General features: G+C 39.9%; 5 protein-coding genes across 5 annotated transcripts in view; all 5 read left to right on the top strand.

Moving 5' to 3' along the window:
• LOC309327030 (vomeronasal type-2 receptor 26-like) overlaps nucleotides 1-23,045 on the top strand; it is a gene marked incomplete at both ends in the record, with an annotated part of 336,857 nt that overhangs the window by 140,931 nt on the left and 172,881 nt on the right. The window lies entirely within an intron of this gene.
• Nucleotides 599-1,450, top strand: LOC309328472 (olfactory receptor 2AP1-like; the record flags this gene model as incomplete). Its single annotated transcript, XM_081838470.1, has 1 exon — nucleotides 599-1,450. The coding sequence occupies one exon, from the start codon at nucleotides 599-601 to the stop codon at nucleotides 1,448-1,450; it is 852 nt and encodes a 283-aa protein (XP_081694596.1).
• On the top strand, nucleotides 8,270-9,235 carry LOC309328471 (olfactory receptor 6C4-like; the record flags this gene model as incomplete). Its single annotated transcript, XM_081838469.1, has 1 exon — nucleotides 8,270-9,235. The coding sequence occupies one exon, from the start codon at nucleotides 8,270-8,272 to the stop codon at nucleotides 9,233-9,235; it is 966 nt and encodes a 321-aa protein (XP_081694595.1).
• Nucleotides 14,931-16,551, top strand: LOC309327480 (olfactory receptor 2AP1-like). Its single transcript, XM_081836780.1, has one exon. It carries the CDS (start codon nucleotides 15,427-15,429, stop codon nucleotides 16,390-16,392), a length of 966 nt encoding a protein of 321 aa, XP_081692906.1. The 5' UTR covers nucleotides 14,931-15,426; the 3' UTR covers nucleotides 16,393-16,551.
• LOC309328470 (olfactory receptor 2AP1-like) lies at nucleotides 20,273-21,223 on the top strand (the record flags this gene model as incomplete). Its single annotated transcript, XM_081838468.1, has 1 exon — nucleotides 20,273-21,223. The coding sequence occupies one exon, from the start codon at nucleotides 20,273-20,275 to the stop codon at nucleotides 21,221-21,223; it is 951 nt and encodes a 316-aa protein (XP_081694594.1).

Genomic DNA, 23,045 nt, shown 5'->3' with positions numbered 1-23,045 from the left:
ATGTATGGGGGGGGGGTCTTCAAGACAGAATTCGTCACAAGAGGATGTTCAGCTGTTTCTGGTCTCACCGGAAACACCCTTCTTAGAAGGGACATCTTTGATTTATGGGCCCACTGCTGTGATCACCGCTCCGGTGTACTCTGTTTTTGCAATAAATCTTCTTAATTAACTACACTCCTTTGTTATCAAGACTCCCTAATGTTTTTTGCTAATGTTTTCTCCACTACTAACTGATGATATAACATTTCAGAGTATCTATGGTGTAGCATAACAGCTAAATCAGTGGCCTGAACTGGTGAAAGATCTTACACAAAGCCAAGACAAACTGTGGTCACTATATTCAATGACACTAATACACAAGCTCTACCACTTGTATACTAACATCAGCTCTCAAACCTCTTGCACTAATGTGACAATGGACTCATCAATTATTTCTAATTTTTTTTATTCCTTTTTTGAATAGGATCTGACATTTCTCAATTAGATGAAGTTGGAAAACCAGTCAGGGATTGAGGAATTCATCCTCCTGGGATTTGGGGAATTCTACAAAGTGCAGACACTTCTCTTCCTGACATTTCTAGTAATTTATGTTGTGATGATGGCTGGAAACACTCTCATTGTTGTCCTTATTGTTTTTGATCAGCATCTTCATACACCGATGTATTTCTTCCTGGGGAACCTCTCCTTCTTGGAGGCTTGCTATAGTTCCAATGTATTTCCACGGATGCTTTTGTCTCTCTCCACCGGAGATGGAAGACTTTCTGTCACCAGCTGTTTTATGCAGTGGTATCTCTGTGGTTCCTTGATTGCTGCAGAATGCTATTTACTTTGTGTGATGTCTTATGATAGGTATCTAGCAATCTGTAAACCACTGCATTATTTTACAACCATGAACACATGGACTTGCATCCAATTAGCAGTTGCATCTTGGATCAATGGATTTATAGCTTTCCTGATATTACTCAGTCTGATGTTGCAGTTAATATTTTGTGGCCCCAATGAAATTAATCATTACTTTTGTGACTACTTCCCACTCCTTAAGCTCTCTTGCAGTGACACCAGCTTGATGGAAATGTTGGGTTTCATTGTGGCTATTATATTCACACTCCCTCCTTTTCTTTTAACTTTAACATCTTATGTATATATAATTGTTGCCATCTTGAAAATCCCTTCCACCACAGGGAGGCAAAAGGCCTTTTCCACCTGCTCCTCTCACTTGATTGTGGTTTCGATCTTTTATGGTTCACTAATGATTGTGTATATGCTACCAAAGGGGGAAGGCAACGGAGAGATGCAAAAATTTTCCTCTCTCTTGTATTTAGTTCTGCCCCCTCTGGCCAACCCATTTATATACAGCCTGAGAAACAAAGAAGTAAAAAATGCCTTGAGAAATAATATTGGTAGCATTGTATCATGCAAAGCAATTGCTAATAAGCTTGTGAATGTGTAAAAGAAGCAACATTCTACGTACTGTCATTTGTCTCCATAAGTGTTTACTGTGGAAGTGATAATAGTTGTGCTACGGCTGTTATCCTCATCCCGTTTTGCCTATAAGCCTCGCTTTTTTTCCAAATTCCGACCATGAAAAGTTAAAGTGCAAGTTAAATTTGTGACCTTACAAAAATTGGCTTATACAATATCACTGCTGAAACAAACATATGGTAAAATGAAACGGGTGTGAGTGCCTGCAGAATTCTAAGGGAGCAGGCTATTTTTGGGTATTGTCTTTTTCTCTCTCTGCCCCTCCCCTTGAATTTTAAAGGTGTGACTTATATTCGGGTGCAGCTTATATTTGCGCCAGTATGGTATATATATGAGATCAATAAATCAGTTTTGTAAGAAAAATGAAATAAAGCAAATTACAGTGCACAATAATTTGTGAATATCTAGTGGAACAATAAGCTTCTCAACTCTCAGATAAGCAAATAAATGTGCGACTCTATCAAAATGAATGTTCTGCAAAATTTCCAGGTTTCGCTTGTAACATATTGCCAGACATTCTGTTAGAATAGGGAGTTGTCTTTTATATCATTATGCAGGGAACATCATGTCAGGAAAAGCTTTCTATACCTTAATTTTACCTTGCCAAAGGACTAGCAAATCTGTAGCTGAGATGAGCCACAATCACTGTTGGATCACACCTTCTGTGGTTTCACTAATGACATACTTACTGGACTTTGCCCTAGAGGTTTTGCACACTCCATTCAATTTCTAAACATAATATGACTGATTTGTTTAGTCATTTAGTCGTGTCCGACTCTTTGTGACCCCATGGACCAGGCACTCCTTTCTTCCACTGCCTCCCGCATTTTGGTCAGTCTCATGTTCGTAGCTTCGAGAACACTGTCCAACCACCTCGCCCTCTGTCGTCCCCTTCTCCTTGTGCCCTCCATCTTTACCAACATCAGGGTCTTTTCCAGGGAGTCTTCTCTTCTCATGAGGTGGCCAAAGTGAGCACTCAGGGCTGATTTCCTTAAGAATGGATACGTTTGATCTTCTTGCAGTCCTCCAGACCAGAATTCAAAAGCATCAATTCTTCGGCAATCAGCCTTCTTTATGGTCCAGCTTTCACTTCCATACATCACTACTGGGAAAACCATAGTTTTTACTATACGGACCTTTGTTGGCAAGGTGATGTACTATGCTGTCTAGAATATGACTGATCATCAAGTGTCATATCTCAGGAAAAAAACAGGATCTTGTATGTTTGTCTTCCCCATTGTGGAAGATAAGGCAAGCATTGATTTCAAGGATGTTATTTTGCAGTTGTCAAAACCAAATTTCTCAAAGGGCACATCTCGAACATCACCTATTTATACTTTTTCTGCTGACTTAAGTGGATATAATGTGCAATAGAAGCTTAACGTTAAGTAATTATCTTATTTTTTATAAGCATTTTGTTTAAATTACTTTTTTTGACTACCTGATATGAGTTCTTATTTTTTTTTAATTATCCAAAAGTTGGTTTTTTTTAATGGATAGGTGTTTGAGGAAAGATTAATATAATGGTACCTCAGGTTAAGAACTTAATTCGGTCTGGAGGTCTGTTCTTAACCTGAAATTGTTCTTAACCTGAGGTACCACTTTAGCTAATGGGGCCTCCCGCTGCCGCCGCACTGCCACGGCATGATTTCTGTGCTCATCCTGAAGCAAAGTTCTTAATCCGAGGTACTATTTCTGGGTTAGCGGAGACTGTAACCTGAAGCGTCTGTAACCTGAGGTACCACTGTCAGTGTTTTGATGTTAAGAAAACCTGTCATAAAGTCTATCATATTTGTGAAACCTGTTAGTTTTGATACATAACTTATATTTTAAGTAAAATTTTTTTTCATATTTTTTTGTAAATAATTACCATTCTGATACAATTTATGCTTTGTTTACAAACAAAACTGCTTTACATATGTAGGCAAGCATAACTACTGATAGTGAAAGAGGCAATGATATCAGATGACTTCAGGAGAAGCAAAGGACCTTATAATATTTTCTTCTGTTCACAATAAGCAGGGAATCCATGAGATATTTCAATAAAATTGTTTCTGTTCTCTACACAGTCCTTCCCTCCATAGCTAACCCTCTTATATACAGTTTGAGAAACAAGGATGTAAAGGAAGTCCTGGAAAGGCTACTACAAAAGTGTTGGAAGGCATTTGTGAATCGGGATTGGCAGTCTACTTCATGTTTCTAAATAAAACTGAATACATGCAAAAAATAAAAATTATGAGTGATTTTTTAAAATTATGTGGTTATACAATGTTCTCTGTAGCACTTCTTGTATTGATGTATAGCAAACACGAAAAATAGTACAATGCCACATTGTAAATATCTCAATCAAGGCTAGAATACAGGAAGGATAAAGAACCTGTGGCTTTCTTGGTGATGTTGTACTCCAATTCCTATAATCCAAAACCATTGACCATGCTGATGGGGCTGCTCCGAGTCGAAGTCCATCAACATCTGGAAGCCACAGGTTCCCCATCCCTGGTTTGCAGGATGTCCAATATACAAATTCCTATTCCTTTCCCTGTACAAAATTTGATTTTAAATTTCAATCCATTTCTTTCTTTCTTTTTTATCTTCAATTCTTGTTTTTCCCTTTGTAATACCCATGTAGTTTGAACAAAACGGCAGAGAAGTTGAAACTCTTCCAACCTTAAACTTTTAAGGTACTACTCAATTACTTTTTAAAGTATTTAAAGTATTTAAGTACACCTATACTCAAAATACATGGTGGGGTCATTATAGAATCTTACAAAATCCCACTGAAACAGAGTGTTTCAGAATGAAATTAGTGTACCAATTCAGCTGGGAATCCCCAATCAAATGGTGAGAAATGAAATAGTGTACCCACATTATGTGAATTGGTCCAAAGGATGATCTTCAGGGGTTTCCTTTAATAATGCAACGTTCTCATGTTATTTCAGTCTAAGTTCATTTTGTTTGCCTGAATTCTCACTGGAGTTCATAACTAATAATTAGCAATCTCTCTGCATCCACTGCCAATAAATTATTATGAGGCAACCTATTTTCCCCAAGAATAAATAACAGTCAAGGGGAGACTTCGTCTTGTTGATGAAACGAGAAATGTGAAACCAACAGATGCAGAAATTACACAAGGAACTAAGAAAATGTAGGCTAAGTGAGCCAAATATCATGAATATTGGAAAAAGAATGGAAAAGGTACAGCTTTCTTCAAGGACCAACAAACAATAGAAATTGGACCTTCCGTAAACTTCCACTTCCTCATTCATCTAGCACAGAGGTACAAAACACATTATTTGTTCACACTACCTGTAAAAATATATATGGATATTATGTGGTATCATCACATATTAGAAAATATTAGGAACAATTGTGTTCTTCTAATACCAAATACTGGTGGCCCTGTGCCTATCAGTTTCAAAATAAGGTCACAGTAAATAGAAGCTAGTTCTTTCATACTTCTAAGAGCTACCATATGTATGCTCAGTTTTCTAAGATGTCTGGAATACTGAGGGTGATATTGGGAGGTGGAATTGCGGATTGGTCTGCTTGAGCACTAACACAATATCATGGCTTAGAGTTGGGGTGGGTAGGTTCACAATAAAGTTATACACCATACATAGTTCACTATACAGGGTTATTTCGGGAAGGAAGAAAAGGAACATTGATTTCCTCTTCCAGTATTCAAAAACTTCTTCCTTTGTTATACAACAATAAATCTTTTAAACTTCCATGTTTCCAAAGAGAGAGTACTGGAAACTTGTGGTCTTTGTAATGTCTGTTTAGTTCATATATGCCAGAGTTGCAGAACCTATGGGCCTCCAGATCATATTGTACTCCAACTCCCATCATTCCAAGTCAGCATGGCAAAGCATCAGTGAGAGGGGGGTAGCAGCACCTGAAGGGCCGTAGGTTTCCCAGCTCTGATATATACAACCAGAGCCAACTCCCTTACCTTTCCTACTGACCTGGCACCTTCATTACATAGCTTTAGGTGCTAGGTGAAAACAATTTTTAAAATCCATGGCCTTTTAAAGTGGGGGCGTGGGGCAAGCGTCGTTGTTTTCTTTGTTATTCTGTTATGTATTTTCTTGTTTTATACTGTAAAATACCTTCTGACCCTCTGATGAAGGGAGGTATATACATGTAATTAATTAATTAATTAATTAATTAATGAACAATGCATGGCCTCCCTCCAAATCTCAAATATCAGAGCCTTATTTGGTTGGAGAACTGAATTACAAAATTGAAGTAGTTATTTTGAAGTTTAGCTGCATTTTGGTTTGCATATTGTTTTGGAAAGTGTGGATTATTTCAGCTTCCATTAAAATTCTAACTGCACCAAATTTCTCTCTCATTCCTAATTCCTCTACAAGGATGGGAAACCTGAGGTCCTCCCAATGTTTCTCTACTACAGCCCATAATGCTTGAACATTGACTATATTGTTTGAGGGGGATGGGAGTTGCAGTCCAACAGTGTCTGGTGTGTCCCAGCATCCACAGCCTTTCAAATGCTTCTAGGCTACAGATCCCAATATTCCTGCCCATTGACCATGCTTGGTGGGGATGATGGGCATCTGGTGAACCACAGATTTCCCAGCCCTAGTTAACAAGATTTCTTTCTTGATATCTGTGCCTATGTTACCATTTCCTTCTTTCTGGCATTGCTTCTGTGGTGAGAGGTGGGCAGCAAGAAGCTCATTTCAAACAAAGACCTGGGCTTTAAATATGGGGTGCACTTAATGTCATGTGACAAAGGTATTTGAGAGCAGAAGCAATAAAGAGAGCAGTAAAGGAGTCTTAAGTACTTTGCTTCAGGATGAGAACAGAAATCGGGCTCTGGCGGTGCGGTGGCAGCAGGAGGCCTCATTAGCTAAAGTGGTGCTTCAGGTTAAGAACAGTTTTAGGTTAAGAACAGACCTCCGGAACTAATTAAGTACTTAACCCGAGGTACCACTGTATCTGTATCTGCTTGCAGGCAGACAGTTTGGAGACTCTGTGGGGCCTGAGCAGGGTGGAGTCAGTGTGTGTATGGAGCCTGACTCAGAAGTGAAGCCTGTACTCCGTGTATGTTCTGAAGCTAGTTTAATCTTTTGTTCAGTATGCTGCTTATTTGCAAACAAGCTTTAACTCAGTAAAGCTTTTATTCTTTTATTGAAGAAGACTCTTCATTATTAATTTACACTGTGCGTCACTTAAAATATAGGCATAGTAGGAAATATTCTATGAAGGGGAATGCTTGTGATGAGCATTCAAAATTTTGAAGTTTGAAATTAATTTCTGATCTCTGTAAACACTTAGAGGAATTGCAGTACTCCACCACTTCACAAGTTATCAATTGCTATTTTATTTTGTTTTCTACTCCTATATTTAATATTCATAGTGTTGATCATTAGTTCAAAAAAAAATCCAAACCTGAACAAAGTCATTAAAAGAGGAAGACTGATACCTGAGGAAAACTATAATCCCTGCCCCCCATGATATAAATTTAGGGCTTCAGAAAAGTTTTCTAAATGTTAGAAGCATAGAGGCATGAATCAATTGTTAGAGGAAAAACACCTCATTAGTTTTCAAATATTATAGGCTAATTATTAAAAAGAATTTTATGTTTAATAAATGATGAAATAAATTTCTGCATATGAGCATAGAGGTAGGGTTGTTGTTGTTATCTGAGTATGCACCATAATGATTAAAAAGTGTACAGGAAGATATGTTAGGTGATGTTTCACTAATGCTTGCTCCACTGCAAAATCCCTACTTTAGCTTTTTTACTACCTGACAATATAACAGTACATCTGTGGTGCAGCATAACAGCCAAATCAGTGCACAACCCCAAGACGAACCATGGTCACTATATTCAGTGATACTAATACACAAGCTCAACGACTTGCAGGTCCAGACGTCGGTCTCCACTGTCGCCAGCTCAAATAAATAAGAGAGCATTAAGACTGGTTTGGATCCAAACAGGCCACAACTTTATTGAATACAGATGAAAGAGGTTTGGCTTGGGCATGGGGCAATCGAAATACTTCCAACATGTCCACTGGAAGTGACACATTGGTCAACCCACGCAGGGGTTCCTAAGATATACATCAAGTAGGGTGACCCCCATAGGAACCAGGGTCTGCGGGAGTGCCTTTGGCTCTGGCCCCACCTGGGCACACGAAAATGACCACTTCCCCCAGATCCCTTTAGTGAGGTATCCCAGAATTTAGAGGGGCAGGTGGAGACTACAACCTCCTGTCCATCCAAGACAACAGATTGCCCCAGTGCCCAACCCAATTGTGACGATTGCTATGAGGTAGGCAAAATCCCCGGGTCAGACCCAATTGGCCCGGTGGACAAATTCCTACCTGCCCCTGTAAAGAATGGCTACCACTGTAGCCACAGAAAATTCCTTGACTAACACCTTAAACAGAGGATGGGCGGGTGGGAAACCCGACGAAGGAAAAAGTAAATAGTGTGGGCTGCTTAAACAGCCATGGCATGGACCCAAGCCTGAGTCCCATTCTCCAAAAAAGGGTGCAGGCCAGGATCTGGCTCCTGATAGGAGGTAAGGGCTTATGCCTCTACTGCCTATCAGGAAGGGCACTGAAGGCATGGTTCGTCATCGGGGACCCAGTGGAGTCTCTGCCATCCTGCAATGCTGCTACACCAAAAGAGTTGAGCGGACTTGTGTGACAACATCAGCTCTCAAACCTCTTGCACTAATGTGATAATGGACTCATCGATTATTTCTGTTTTTTGTTATTCCTTTTTTTTTCAATAGGATCTAACATATCTCAAGTAGATGAAGTTGGAAAACCAGTCAAAGATTGAGGAATTCATCCTCCTGGGATTTTTGGAATTCTATGAAGTGCAGACATTTCTCTTCTTCACATTTCTAGTGATTTATGTTGTGATCATGACAGGAAACATTCTCATTGTTGCTGCTGTTATTTTTAACCAGCATCTTCACACCCCTATGTATTTCTTCCTGGGGAACCTATCCTTTTTGGAGGCTTGCTACAGCTCCTATATATTTCCATGGATGCTTTCATCTCTCTCTACCGGAGATGGAAGCCTTTCTGTCACCAGCTGTTTGATGCAGTGGTACTTCTGTGGTTCCTTACTAGCTACAGAATGCTGTTTACTTGGTGTGATGTCTTATGATAGGTACCTAGCAATCAGCAAACCATTGCATTATTTTACAACCATGAACACCCAGGCTTGTATCCATTTAGCAGCTGCATCTTGGCTCAGTAGCTTTATAGGGTTTTCTATATTACTCAGTCTAATGCTACAGTTAACGTTTTGTGGCCCCAATGAAATTAATCATTTCATTTGTGATTATTTCCCACTTCTTAAGCTCTCTTGCACTGACACCAGCTTGATAGAAATGTTGGGTTTGTTCTTGGATGCCATATTAATACTTCCTCCTTTTGTTCTAACTTTAACATCTTATGTATATATAATTGTTGCCATCTTGAAAATCCCTTCCACCACAGGGAGGCAAAGGGCCTTTTCCACCTGCTCCTCTCACTTGATTGTGGTTTCGATCTTTTATGGTTCACTAATGATTGTGTATATGCTACCAAAGGGGGAAGGCAACGGAGAGATGCAAAAATTTTCCTCTCTCTTGTATTTAGTTTTGCCCCCTCTGGCCAACCCATTTATTTACAGCCTGAGAAACAAAGAAGTTCAAAATGCCTTGAGAAATAATATTGGTAGCCTTGTATCATGCAAAACAACTGCTAAGAAGCTTGAGAATGTGTAAAAGAAGCAACATCCTATGTACTGTCCTTTGTCTCCATAAATGTTTATTGTGGAAGTGATAATAGTTGTGCTACGGCTGTTGTTGTTATATATACACCGTCTTATGTATGCATGTGTGTGTGTGTGTGTGTGTGTGTGTGTATCCCATCTTGGCCTATAAGCCTCGCTTTTCCCCCAAATTCCATCCATGAAAAGTTAAAGTGCAACTTAAATTAATGACCTTACAAAAATTGGCTTTTACAATATTACAGACATACGATAAAATGGAATGGCTGTGAGTGCCTGCGGAATTTTAAGGGATCAACTTATATTTAGATATTGTCCCCCCCCCCCCATGAATTTTAAAGATGTAGCTTATGTTCGGGTGCGGCTTATATTTTGTTTTGATGTTTTGTTAAGAAAACCTGCCATAGAGTCTATGATATGTGTGAGACACTGTTAGTTTTGATACTTAATTTAGATTTTAAGTAACAAATTGTAAGGCTGATTATGATCTCTCACAGTAAAAATTGTTTTTTTTTTTTCATTATATTTTTGTAAATAATTACCATTCTCATACAATTTACGCTTTGTATCAAAGTGCCTCATCCAATGTATCTAAGTGCCCCATAGGTGGGGCAGAATGATACAAAACCCATTGTTTATGCAAGTCATTATATTCTCTTTATCTTCTAACTTTAATGGTTCATTTGATTGCTATTATAACATTGATTAGTTATGCCATGCATAAAGCAATTTTTTTTATTTGACTCATTTTTGTTACATAAAATATGAGATTTAATTTTTCTACATCAATCTGCCCCACTTTCCCCATTATCATTTTTATGCACCTTTTTCTAGAGCCCCAAACCTTAAAGCATTTACAGAATAATTTTGTTTCATAAATTGACTGGTTTGGCCGTGTGGTTTTTTTGTTGCTTTTTTTTTACATATTTCAACATATTTTTCGCTCCATAAGACGCACCTTTTTCTTCCTAAAAGGTAAGGGGAAATGTCTGTGTGTCTTATGGAGAAAATGTGTGGTCCCTGGAGCTGAATTGCCCAGGGGCAAAAAGCAGATCATGCTTTTTTAAAAAAAATAATATGGAAGGGGATATTGAAACAAAGCCGCTGAGCAGCTGATTGGCAAGCCATTGGGGAGGGAGATAAGGCACTCTAGGGATAAATCAATGAGGAGAGAAATTAGAAAAAAAGGAGAAGCAAAAAACTGCTCCAGCTGAGGAAAAGACACTAAGGCAAACAAGAGGGAAGGGAGTGTTGAAAGGAAGCAGCTGATAAGTGGGATCGGGAGAGAGATAAGGGAGGAGATAAAGGAGGCTGGGGGGGCAGTAAATGCCCATGGATCCTCAGGATTTTTACATTGGGTCATCCCAAATTCACCATCAGATCACACAGCATGTCCATGGCTACAGCCTGCACCAAAAAAAGCACACATCCACTGTTTCCTGGGGCTGCAATGGTGCAAAAATGTGGTTACAAAGCATGGATCCACATGGATTCTCAGGATTTTTGCACTGGGCTATCCCAAACTCACCGTCAAATCACATGTCTGTGGCCACAGCATGAACCACAAAAATCATACATCCACTGTTTCATTCAGAATATTTTTTTCTTGTGTTCCCCTAATTTGTTCTTTGAATGTCCCTAGATCATTTCTCCATATAATTCTATTGACAGTTGCTTTTAATAGAATATAGTGCACAGGCCATGAAGTGTTCTTGTAGGTTTGAGTAGTCTTCAAATCTTCCCACATTTTGTACCTCAAATGTGCACAGTGTTCACAGACACTGTTCTCCTTTTGGTGCACCTGTTTCTGAAAAGCTATTGGGAAAGGTCATGTTATGGTCTCGAAATTCACTTCTTGTGTGTCGAGGTCCCCAATCCACCCCCCAAAATAACTCACAACGGACACATAATTTTTTGTTTAAGATTTTTGGCATGATTAACCCCTCCTCCACCAGATTTATAACCAATGCCTAACCACAACCTTACAAGTTGTGACGATTTGCTACGCAGTAGGCAAAAACCACCCAGCCAGCCAATTTGCCAGGTGGAAAAATTCCTACAGGCCCCTGCTCAAAGGCAGATGACCCCATGACAGGCATAGCAAGGTCAACGCAACAACCCCTTACTCTAGGGCGGGTGGGCGGGTGATCCGTTGCACACAGCAAAAGAGAAAGTACAAGGCTGCGTGCAGAGTATTTAAGCCTTTTACCCCTCCCACCAAAATTGCAACATAACTTTTCCCCCAGCAACTCGGCAATCCAATCAATGCCCCCTGGCCATCTTGGAGAACAACAAAGGGGGTGGCTCAGTAGACCCCACCACAACACGTGCTCTCCCTGAAGGAGAACATGCTTTGTCAGCATGTTCTTGGTTCTTTTGAATAGCTTAATTGGCTAATCCTGACAGCCAGATATGTGGTGTTCAACATGCCAGTGTTTCTTTAAGCTACCTTGTAAGTTGTTTGTGATGTTATTGAATATTAAATGGCAATTTAAATAGCTAGAAGGTACTTTTCTTGAAAAGTCCGCTTGTAATGTTTGTGAAGCTTTACTTAAGCTATTACCCACTAATCGCTTAGGGCATCCTCTGTCAAGCTTGTTTACTCAACATAGGATTCTTACACATAAAATCCTGCTCTGGCAGCTTTCTCAAAGGCTCATACCCACACATCTGTTTTAGTGGCAATAAAAAACCAGTGCTTGAGAAACTTTCCATTTTCCATCACATTATTATTGCTCTGGGGTTTGTGAGTGTGTTGAAAGATATTGTTTCCCAGATGGCTCTGTCCCTTAATAACACCAACATTCTGGGAACACCATATTCTGCCATCATATTCTCTTAAGGACAGCATTTTTAAACACACTTACGCACTTAAAATATGTGTCCGTAAAAGTGTTTGTTGTTCTGGTAATTAGAAGTGGAGGTAATAAATTATGATTTCTTTCACATAAAAACACCTGAAGACACTTTGTAATCCAGAACAGAACAGGGCAACAAAACTGCTTTATATATGTAGACATGCATAATTCCCAATAGTGAAAGAGGCAATGCTAATAGATGACTTCAGGAGAAGCAAAGGACCTTATAATATTTTCTTCTGTTTACAATAAGCAGGGAACTTATGGATCAGTAAAATAGCACTGAGAAATCTCAGCAGAAAGGTAAACATTTATTACTTTTAGGCATATACAAAGTTATCACTTTTCTAGTCTTAACAGTTCTCCAAATTTTTGTATCAGTTTGAATGATTTTCAATATATGAAAAATAAACAAAAGACCCCATGAAAATTCATGAGCAATTTTGTGCATTTTTGTCTGCATTCCTGATGGAGATATGTAACTTTGCAAACAATTTTCTCAATCATAATGCATTTTGCATCATATTTTCACTGATATGTGCATTATTATTTATTTACATTTCTCCTTAATATCTACATTTTGCTTTGTGTGCTGCATATTAAAATTTGCAGTGCCAATTTTGAAGTTTGGCTGTGTTTTAGCTCATGTATTTCAAACAATTTCTTAGAGAAAGTGACGAAGCTGTCCTCCCATTATTATTGTTGTTTTTTGTTGTTGGTTTTTTGTTGTTGTTGCTATTATTATTATTATTATTATTATTATTATTATTATTATTTTGCTTTATCTTGCCCAGGGCAACCCAAAGCGACTCACTTGTATAAGGCATCATTGAACTTACATTTTGTTTTCTTCCTATACATAATATTAATTCACCATTACTATGGTGTTGATAATTGATTCCAAATGAACTCAGCAAGGAGATTAAAAGAGTAGTATAGTCATGCCTTGTGTTGCATCCGCTTCATGTTGTGTCTTTTCACGTTATGTCCCGCGGCAACCCGCAGTACAGGAATGGGTTACTTCTGGGTTTCGCTGCTCACACATGCACAGAAGTGCCAAATCGTGCTGTGCGCCTGCGCAGATGCAGTACTTCAAGTTGCGGGCATTTCACGTTATGGACGGGCCTCTGGAACAGATCCCTTCCATAACACGAGGTACCACTGTACTGAGAGCTCTAGGGTTTTTAAAATGATATGAAATCCATATAAATAAAGTCAATTCTGTGTCCAGGGCAGCTGTTTATCAGCTCCATCTGGTATGCAGGCTGAGACCCTACCTGCCCGCGGACTGTCTTGCCAGAGTGGTACATGCTCTGGTTATCTCTCGCTAGGACTACTGCAATGCACTCTATGTGGGGCTACCTTTGAAGGTGACCCGGAAACTACAACTAATCCAGAATGCGGCAGCTAGACTGGTGACTGGGAGTGGCCGCCGAGACCATATAACACTGGTCTTGAAAGACCTACACTGGCTCCCAGTACGTTTCCGAGCAAAGTTCAAAGTGTTGGTGCTGACCTTTAAAACCCTAAACGGCCTCGGTGCAGTATACCTGAAGGAGCGTCTCCACCTCCATTGTTCTGCCTAGACACTGAGGTCCAGCGCCGAGGGCCTTCTGGCGGTTCCCTCGCTGCGAGAAGCCAAGTTACAGCGAACCAGGCAGAGGGCCTTCTCAGTAATGGCACCCGCTCTGTGGAACACCCTCCCACCAGATGTCAAAGAGAAAAATAACTACCAAACTTTTAGAAGACATCTAAAGGCAGCCCTGTTTAGGGAAGCTTTTAATGTTTAATAGGTTATTGTATTTTAGTGTTTTGTTGGAAGCCGCCCAGAGTGGTTGGGGAAATCCAGCCAGATGGGCGGGGTATAAATAATAATAATATATTATTATTATTATTGTCAGGGACGCAGCGGGAGCGCAGGGAGGGGAGGAGATGGAGAGCGAGGGGGAGCAATCCGAGGGCAGCGTAGGAGAAGAGGACAGTAGCCCGAGAGATTCCATGAGCCTCTCCAGCGAATCGGAAGATTCACAGAAGGGGGCGCCGATGGCCAGGGCAAGGGGGGCCCCAAGGGGGACACCCCAGAAGCAAGGGGCCAGCGGGGACTCCCAGAGCAGCAGTTGGAAATCAGGACCAGCTTCCCCACCAGAGCATAGTGGGGGGAAGGGCCCCAGGTATCAGGGCCAGCGTATTCGCCACCAGCGAGAGAAGATGAGTCAGGGTTGACCACGCCTCCATCGGAGAGCGAGGGAACGGTCGAGAGGAAGGTTACCGGCTGGGCGCACGCGCCAAGTTCAAATGTACAGGCGAGCGGCACAGCAGGTAGCCCGGATAGGGAACCAGGTCCTAAAGCCCGCCGGAAGGAGGGGCAAGAATCAGGGGGGTCAGCGTCAGAAGAGTCCAGAAAGGATGAAACCCCAGCGGGCAGGAGGGCCCAGAGGAGGAAGGAGCGAAGGAAGAGGTGGGGCAAGGCTAGAGTCTTAAACTGGTGTCAGGGGGGCGGAGACTCAGATGGGACTTCGCCGGTCTAGACTTTAAGACGTAGAGTGGCACGCTGTGGCTTTGAAATGGAAACTGAACTTCAATAAAGACTTTTGTACATAACTACAGCCGGGCGTTGGTCCTTTGTGAGCTGGGACCAAGGGGCAGCTCTGACAATTATTATTATTATTATTATTATTATTATTATTATTATTATTATTTCAAAAAAATAAATAAATCTGCATGTTAGAAGCATGGTCATGTATCAGTACCACAGGATATTATGTTACAGAAAAGTACTTCATTAGTTTCCAATTTTTTGAAAAACATTTATTTTTAATATAATTTCTCATATTCACATATGTACTGTGAATTTCCCAGTGCTATAACAGACCAAAACCTAAGCTTAAGAAGCAACAGTGTTCAGGGTGATTCTTCCTTCCTCCATCCCTACCTACTGTGGGATTCTGAGCATGCATCATGATCATGGTAAGGTGAATATGAAAACAGATTAGGTCAAGTGCCTTCAACCAATGTTTTCTCTATTGATCCTTACATCAGCTTCTCACTACCTGTTAATATAATGTTTCAGTGTGCCTATGAAAATGAGTGATACCCAGTTGTGGGAAAAAGCTGTTTTGCTGGCAAAGCACAACAGTCAAATTCAGTGGATGTCTTGCACTTTTGAAAAATGTTGCACAAGCCCAAAATTGTTATTATAGTCAATGGCAATGCTTGTGTGACAACATCAGCTCTCAAACATATTGCATTAATGTTAGCATGGCACTCATGAATTATTTCATTAATAAAAATTGCTCTTTTCAATAGGATTTGACTTTTTTCCTATTAGATGAAGTTTGAAAACCAGACAGAGATTACAGAATTCATCCTCCTGGGATTTGGGGAATTCTACGAAGTGCAGACATTTCTCTTCCTGACATTTCTAGTGATTTATGTTGTGACAGTGACTGGAAACATTCTCATTGTTGTCCTGGTTGTTTTTGATCAGCATCTTCATACCCCAATGTATTTCTTTCTGGGGAATCTCGCCTTCCTGGAGACATGCTATTGCTCCAATTTATTTCCGAGGATGCTACAAGCTCTCTTGACTGGAGATAGGAGGATTTCTTTCACCGGCTGTTTAACGCAATGGTATCTCTGTGGATCCCTAATAGCTACAGAATGCTGTTTACTTTGTGTGATGTCGTATGACAGGTATCTAGCAATCTGCAAGCCACTGCATTATTTTACAATGATGAGCACCCAGACTTGTATCCAATTAGCAGCTGCATCTTGGTCCAATGGATTTATAGCCTTCCTGATATTGCTCAATCTGATGCTACAGTTAACATTCTGTGGCCCCAATGAAATTAATCATTACTTTTGTGACTACTTCCCGCTCCTTAAGCTCTCTTGTAGTGATACCAGCTTAAGGGAAATGTTGGGTATTCTTGTGAGTGCCATATTCACACTCCCTCCCTTTCTTTTAACTTTAACCTCTTATGTATATATAATTATTGCCATCTTGAAAATCCCTTCTTCCACTGGGAGGCAAAAGGCCTTTTCTACATGCTCCTCTCACTTGGTTGTGGTATCCATATTTTATGGTTCACTAATGATTTTGTATTTGTTACCCAAGGCTGAAGTCAACAGAGAGATGCGAAAGATTTCTTCTCTCTTGTACACAGCTTTGCCCCCTTTGGCCAACCCCTTTATATATAGCCTGAGAAACAAGGAGGTCAAAAATGCCCTGATAAATAATATTGGTAGGTTTGTGCCACACAAAGGAAGGCACATGAAGTGTGGTCATATGTGATAGAAGCAACATACTATGTGTTGTCTCCATGCTGCCCCCAGAACTTTCCTTATGGTGGATGACACAGATTTCAGACTCTGATAGGGATCAGCTGATTCATCTATTTCCACTTCAACTCAGTTTCAAATGTATACATTCATAAACCCATTCCAACTTGTTTCCATTAATCTGTAAAATAAAGGTATGAAAATTCATATTAAATGCTCAACTAGGTAGCTATTTAAATTAATCTTTTATCTCACATATTTCTAGACACACTCTATTCTAATATACACATTTTTACACATTTTGGTATGGTTTTCAATCCAAGACATGCACTGAAACATTTGGAGAAGGGTAATATCCAACTACATTCTAATCACTGTGTTACTCTGGAAATTGTGAATTTTTTGCTTATGTTGTGGACCAAACACAATTCAGATTCACCCCTAAACTTTGCTGTTGTTTCAAAATACTGAATAGTTTTCTTCTTGTGCTAGGGTTAATTATTTTTTATCTGTTAGCTCTAATACATATACATAAAATGAATATTACAATCTATTGTTCTGCTCTTTTACACGCTTACAGATAAAGCCCAATCAATAGAAAACATAGCCTTTTTGGCCCTATGTGAGGGGCAGGGTAGGGCGTATTTCCCAGGGTGGGGGGAAGAGGGAGAAACTCCCAAGTGAGAGCTGAGAGGGCTTACCCTCCTTTGTGTAGAATAAGGATTAAGATTTATTTTTATTTAGATTTATTTTTATTTAGGCTAGTGTGGCTTTTATTGTATTCTGTGTTGAAAACTTTCAATAAAAATTAATTATAAAAAAGAAAGTATACTCTTCTTTATACAACTATATTCAGTGCTTTTTTAAAATAAAAAATGTTTAGGGATACTCTCATTTTCCTACTCATATTGAAACACTGCCCTTCAATGAGGCCAAACTTAGATTCACAAAATGTGTAGGGGTATACATACCTCTGCGTTGCCCCCCCCCCAAAGCACTGACTATATTGATACTTATCTTTAACATCCCCTTACAGCTAGTCTTATATTTGTTTATATTGTTTTCATCATTACATCATAAGATCCCATACATCCAGAAACTCCTGCTTTGACTTGTGCAGTACTACCATTCAGGTGGGCACAGCTAGGCAAGGTCAATCTCCTCCTACTGCCAGCTTATCCAATCAGGTTTTGGTAATGAACACCAAGTCAGTCACCATATGGATGAGAGTTTTGTTTTGGGCACTGACATGACATTAACACCACCACTAGATGAGAACACAGGCTACTTAAATCTCTATGGGGTGGTGGCTCAGCACCAATGACCAACATCATCTACCTCCCCCTCTCCTCTGATAATTTTTCCTCTCCCCCATTGCATACCTCTGCTCCCCAAGGCCATAAAATTAGAGACTCCTTAAACCTCCCCACATCTTTCCCCTCTGACCCAGACACCTTGGTTGCTGGTTTTTGTTTGTTCGTGTATTGTGTTTTGTGTTTTGTTTTCTTCACCTGAAGGCATCTGCTTCACTTATGGCATCCACTTTGTGTTATGCCAAGCCTCCATACACAAGATGGTCATCTTGTGTATATAATACTTGTTACTGCCAGAAACAACATTTTCTCAAAAGCCCAACTGTGCCCACTGGACTAAAATGGTTGATGAACATGGTATAATTTCATCATGGAGAATCCCAGTACCAAGAATGGGAGGTAGAAAAGAGGGGCTTGAAAGTTGTAAATATATTTCCAATTGATAATTACATTAGATTTTGTTTTGGTGGTGAAACACGGGGCAATCATATGGAAATATATTCCTACATATATGTGCATAAATCTACTTTTGGTATCCTATCCATCAAAGCTACTTTATAGTATCGTTAGGGACAAGACCTCCTGGAGCAGTGCTTATTATGATGGGGAAAGCTGCTTCTAATATGTCTAGAAGTACTATTAAGACTGAATTTATGCAGGATCCCTCCTCCCAATTTACAGATGGAAGGCATATCCCATAGCAGATTACAAAAATGCACAATAACTCCCAAATGGGATGCCAAGTCAAGGATAAGGAATTCCTACCTGCTCCCTAAGGGATGCGGGTGGCACTGTGGGTTAAACCACAGAGCCTAGGACTTGCCGATCAGAAGGTTGGTGGTTCGAATCCTCACGACGGGGTGAGCTCCCGTTGCTTGGTCCTTGCTCCTGCCAACCTAGCAGTTCGAAAGCACGTCAAAGTGCAAGTAGATAAATAGGTACCACTCTGGCGGAAAGGTAAACGGCGTTTCCGTGTGCTGCTCTGGTTCACCAGAAGCGGCTTAGTCATGCTGGCCACATGACCCGGAAGCCGTACACCGGCTCCCTCGGCCAATAAAGCGAGATGAGTGCCGCAACCCCAGAGTCGGTCACAACTGGACCTAATGGTCAGGGGTCTCTTTACCTTTACCTTTTACCTGCTCCCTAAGAGTGTTGAACTCCAAAGAAGTTATTTTTCAAGGTAGGCATGCACTCCCAGCGATAAAGGTGAAAATCTAATCAAGTTGACCAACTGATTCCCTGAAGTTGCAGTATAAAAAGATAGGTACAGACTCTCAAAAGGACCAGAGGGTTGTCATATGCTTTTTGGGCTCAGAGGGGTACACAGTGTTCTGTCCTTTAATTTGCTGCACTGAATTCCCTCACTCCCTAGCCAATACATTGCCGAATTGCTTGTTTTTGCAGTATATTATGTCCCTGATGATTGAGCCGTCACTTCTGTATTTCTCTTAATAAAACCAACATCCTAGAGTACACATATCCCCACTTTGTATTATTGGCATAGCATTCATGCCATAGAACTGAGATTTACACAACATTGAGTGTGATGAGATGAAGAGAAGGATCTGGGAACTGATTGTTTGTCATGACAGTGTATATTAGCATGGAAAAAACAGCAACAGAATGAAACCATTGTGAGAACATAAATTAAAGAGAGGTGAGTAACCATCAGAGAGTGAGACCTTTTCAAGGGTGATCTATCAGCTTTGGAACAGTCTTTCTAGAGAGGCTCACCTGGCACCATAGTAGTAATATGTTCAGTGCCTAGCACTTTGAGTTCACTGAAATCTTTGTGTGTCTTTGTCCATAAAATTCTGAAGTATTTTTTACTTCTTCTGAGTTGCCCAGGCAACTTATGTCATAAGACAGCCAAGTTCCTATAAGTTCCTTCAGAGCAATGAATAGAAATAATGGACTAGCCTATGAAATAAACATGCCCCACAAAATAATCTTCCTGAGCTGTAGCTATGTCACTCTGTCGTGGCAACAATCATAAAAAACATTTCTGCAAAATGTTAAGGGCTAACTAATTATTATGGAAGAAGCTGGCATGGACTAGAGTCCACTTCAGCAAATGCAAAACCATGACACCTGGGAGGAAAACTCCTGTTGAGGTCTGTGAATATAAGAGGTCTATTTGTAATCTCTGATCACAACCATGGAATAATAATAAAAAATAAATGAATTGTAGAGTAGGAAAAGACCTTGAGGATCAGTTAGTCCAATCTTCTGCAATGCAGGAATATGCAGCTCTCCCTGAAACCTTGGCCATATCAGCACCACACTCTAACCAACTGAGCTATCCACTTTTGATTCTTTGCAAAGGGTTTGTCCCCCCCCCCGATTATTATGTGTTTTACTTACATTTTAGAAATATAATTTTTGTGCTTTAAAATGAGAAGTAGACTTTGATTTTCCATGCACATTTGCTATTTTATTTCTAAAATTGATTCATTTCTGTTGAGATTTGCAAACCACTTGGAGATTTCGGGTGAAACATGAAGCAGAATATAAATTACCTCCCTGTCTCTGTATAGATACTTATCCATTTCTCTTTTCAACAGGATTTCATTCTGCTCAATGTTGAGAAACCAGACAACAATTACAGAATTTATCCTCCTCGGATTTGGGGAATTCTATGAATTGCAGACACTTCTTTTTCTGACTTTTCTCATCATTTACATGGTGACCATAACTGGGAACACTTTGATTGTTGTCCTTGTTGTCACTGATCACCATCTACATACTCCCATGTACTTCTTTCTTGGGAATCTTTCCTTCTTGGAGGCTTGCTACAGCTCCAATATATTTCCAAGAATGCTTTCAGCTCTCCTGACTAGAGACAGAACAATTTCCTTCAACGGCTGCTTCACACAGTGGTATCTCTTTGGTTCTTTGGAAGCTACAGAATGCTGTTTACTCTGTGTGATGTCTTATGACAGGTATCTAGCAATCTGTAAACCATTGCATTATGCAACTACTATGAAAACCAATACTTGTATCAATTTAGTCGCTGCATCTTGGCTCAATGGCTTTATTGGGTTTTCTATATTATTCATTCTGGTGCTACAGTTATCATTTTCTGGCCCCAGGGAAATGGATCATTACTTTTGTGACTACTTCCCTCTTATTAAACTCTCTTGCAGCAACACCAACTTGGTGGAAAATATGGGTTTTGCTGTGGCTGCCATATTCACAGTTCCTCCTTTTATTTTAACTTTAACATCCTATTCATATATTATTGCTGCTATCTTAAGAATACCATCCACCACTGGGAAACAAAAGGCCTTTTCCACCTGTTCCTCTCACTTGATTGTAGTTTCAATTTTTTATAGTTCGCTAATGATTGTGTACATGTTACCAAAGGGTGAAGCCAACAAAGAGATGCAAAAACTTTCCTCTCTGTTGTACACAGTTTTGCCGCCTCTTGCCAACCCATTCATATACAGCCTGAGAAATAAGGAGGTCAAAGATGCCCTGAGAAATAAAATTGGTCAACTTGTATCGTGCAAAGCAATTCTCATGAAGTGAATTAATGTGAAAAAGAAGCAACAATGTGATTTTCTCTAGCATCTGTTTTTTGGTGGGTGATATAAAGTTCCGTCGCTGAATTGGATGTGTTGATTTGTCTGTTTCCAGTGCATGACAGTTTTAGGGTTTTTCCCCCCCGAAGGAAAAGTAATTGGCATAAAAAATATAGATGACAATTAAAAACACATTTAAATTCATATTTTATTATAACACACATCCTTAAATGGTCTTTCGTTCTCAATTTGATCATGGCATTATTAGGCCTGTTCTAATCTGAATTTGTTAGTAACTATTTTTAAAAAACAATAACACTGAACTAAATGTTTCAAAGTGTTTTCGATCATCTCCTTCAAAGAAATTGGTCAATGATAATTTTTTATTGAAAATCACTCAAAGTTGTTTAATTTCTTTGTTTAATGTCCCAGTCAGCCTTACGCTTATGTTCTATTTTTAAAGGAATTTATGTTTTCCCGTATTTACATACAACTTTTCAGTGAGTCCATGGTATAGATTTTTTTTAAAAAAAAACTTAATAAGAAGAATGAAATAATCTATGTAATAAATTGCATTGAATGACAATTTGTAAGAATGTTTATGTATGGGTGTGGGGAGCTGATCCAGTAAATAATGGTGTGGAACTAATTACAGTGCCTGTTTTTAATCACATATGGGGTTTCATTTGTAACATAACTCCAGTTATTGTCTGAACCCAGGTAGGAGTTTTCTATTGGCAATATTTTTTAAAAAATGAAATTTAATTTTACAAATCAGAGGACAAGCTAATCAACATGTTAGATCAGGCACCATAACTATTGCATCATATCTTCTGGTGTTTGACTGCTGACATCGTCCCTCAATACTGCACTAGAGGTTGTGCCTGTCATAGAATCACAGAATGATAGGGTTGCAAGGGACCCCGAGGGGTATGTAGTCCTACCCCCTGCAATACAGAAATCTAAACTAAAGCATTTATGACAGATGGCTGTCCAACCTCTGCTAAAAAATCTCCAGTGAAGGAGAATCCACACCCTCCCAGAGAAAACATTAACAGCACTACAAGATGTGAGCACAGGCTACTTAAGTCTTTATGGGATGGGGGCTCAGCACCAGTGACCAACATTAAGTATCTACCTTCCCCTCTCCTCTGATGATTTTTCCTATACCCCAGTGCATACCTCTGCCCCCAAGGTCTTAGGATTGTTGCTGTTTAGTCATTTAGTTGTGTCCAACTCTTTGTGACCCCATGGACCAGAGCACACCAGGCACTCCTGTCTTCCACTGCCTCCCGCAGCTTGGTCAAACTCATGTTCGTAGCTTCGAGTACACTGTCCAACCATCTCGTCATCTGTCGTCCCCTTCTCCTTGTGCCCTCAATCTTTCTCAACATCAGGGTCTTTTCCTTGGAGTATTCTCTTCACATGAGGTGGCCATAGCCTCAGCTTCAGGATCTGTCCTTCCGGTAAGCACTCAGGGCTGATTTCCTTCAGAATGGATAGGTTTGATCTTGCAGTCCATGAGACTCTCAAGAGTCTCCTCCAGCACCATAATTCAAAAGCAGTCATAGAATTAGAGACTCATTAAACCTCCCCACATCTTTCCCCTCTGACTCAGACACATGATACCTTGGTTGTTGGTTTTTGTTTGTTGTGTATTGTTTTGGTTTGGTTTTGTTTTCTTCACCTGAAGGCATCTGCTCCACTTACGACATCCACTTTGTGTTATACCAAACCCCCATGCTAACCATATTCTGTATACAATATCTGTTACTGGCCATGTTTTCTGGGGCTGATGGGAGTTGCAGTCCAACAGAAGTTGGAAGACC

The sequence above is a fragment of the Podarcis erhardii genome, assembly GCF_964252035.2.
Source record: "Podarcis erhardii genome assembly, chromosome: 13".
In the NCBI taxonomy this organism is placed as follows: Eukaryota; Metazoa; Chordata; class Lepidosauria; order Squamata; family Lacertidae; genus Podarcis; species Podarcis erhardii.
This window is presented reverse-complemented; position numbering and strand designations above follow the sequence as displayed.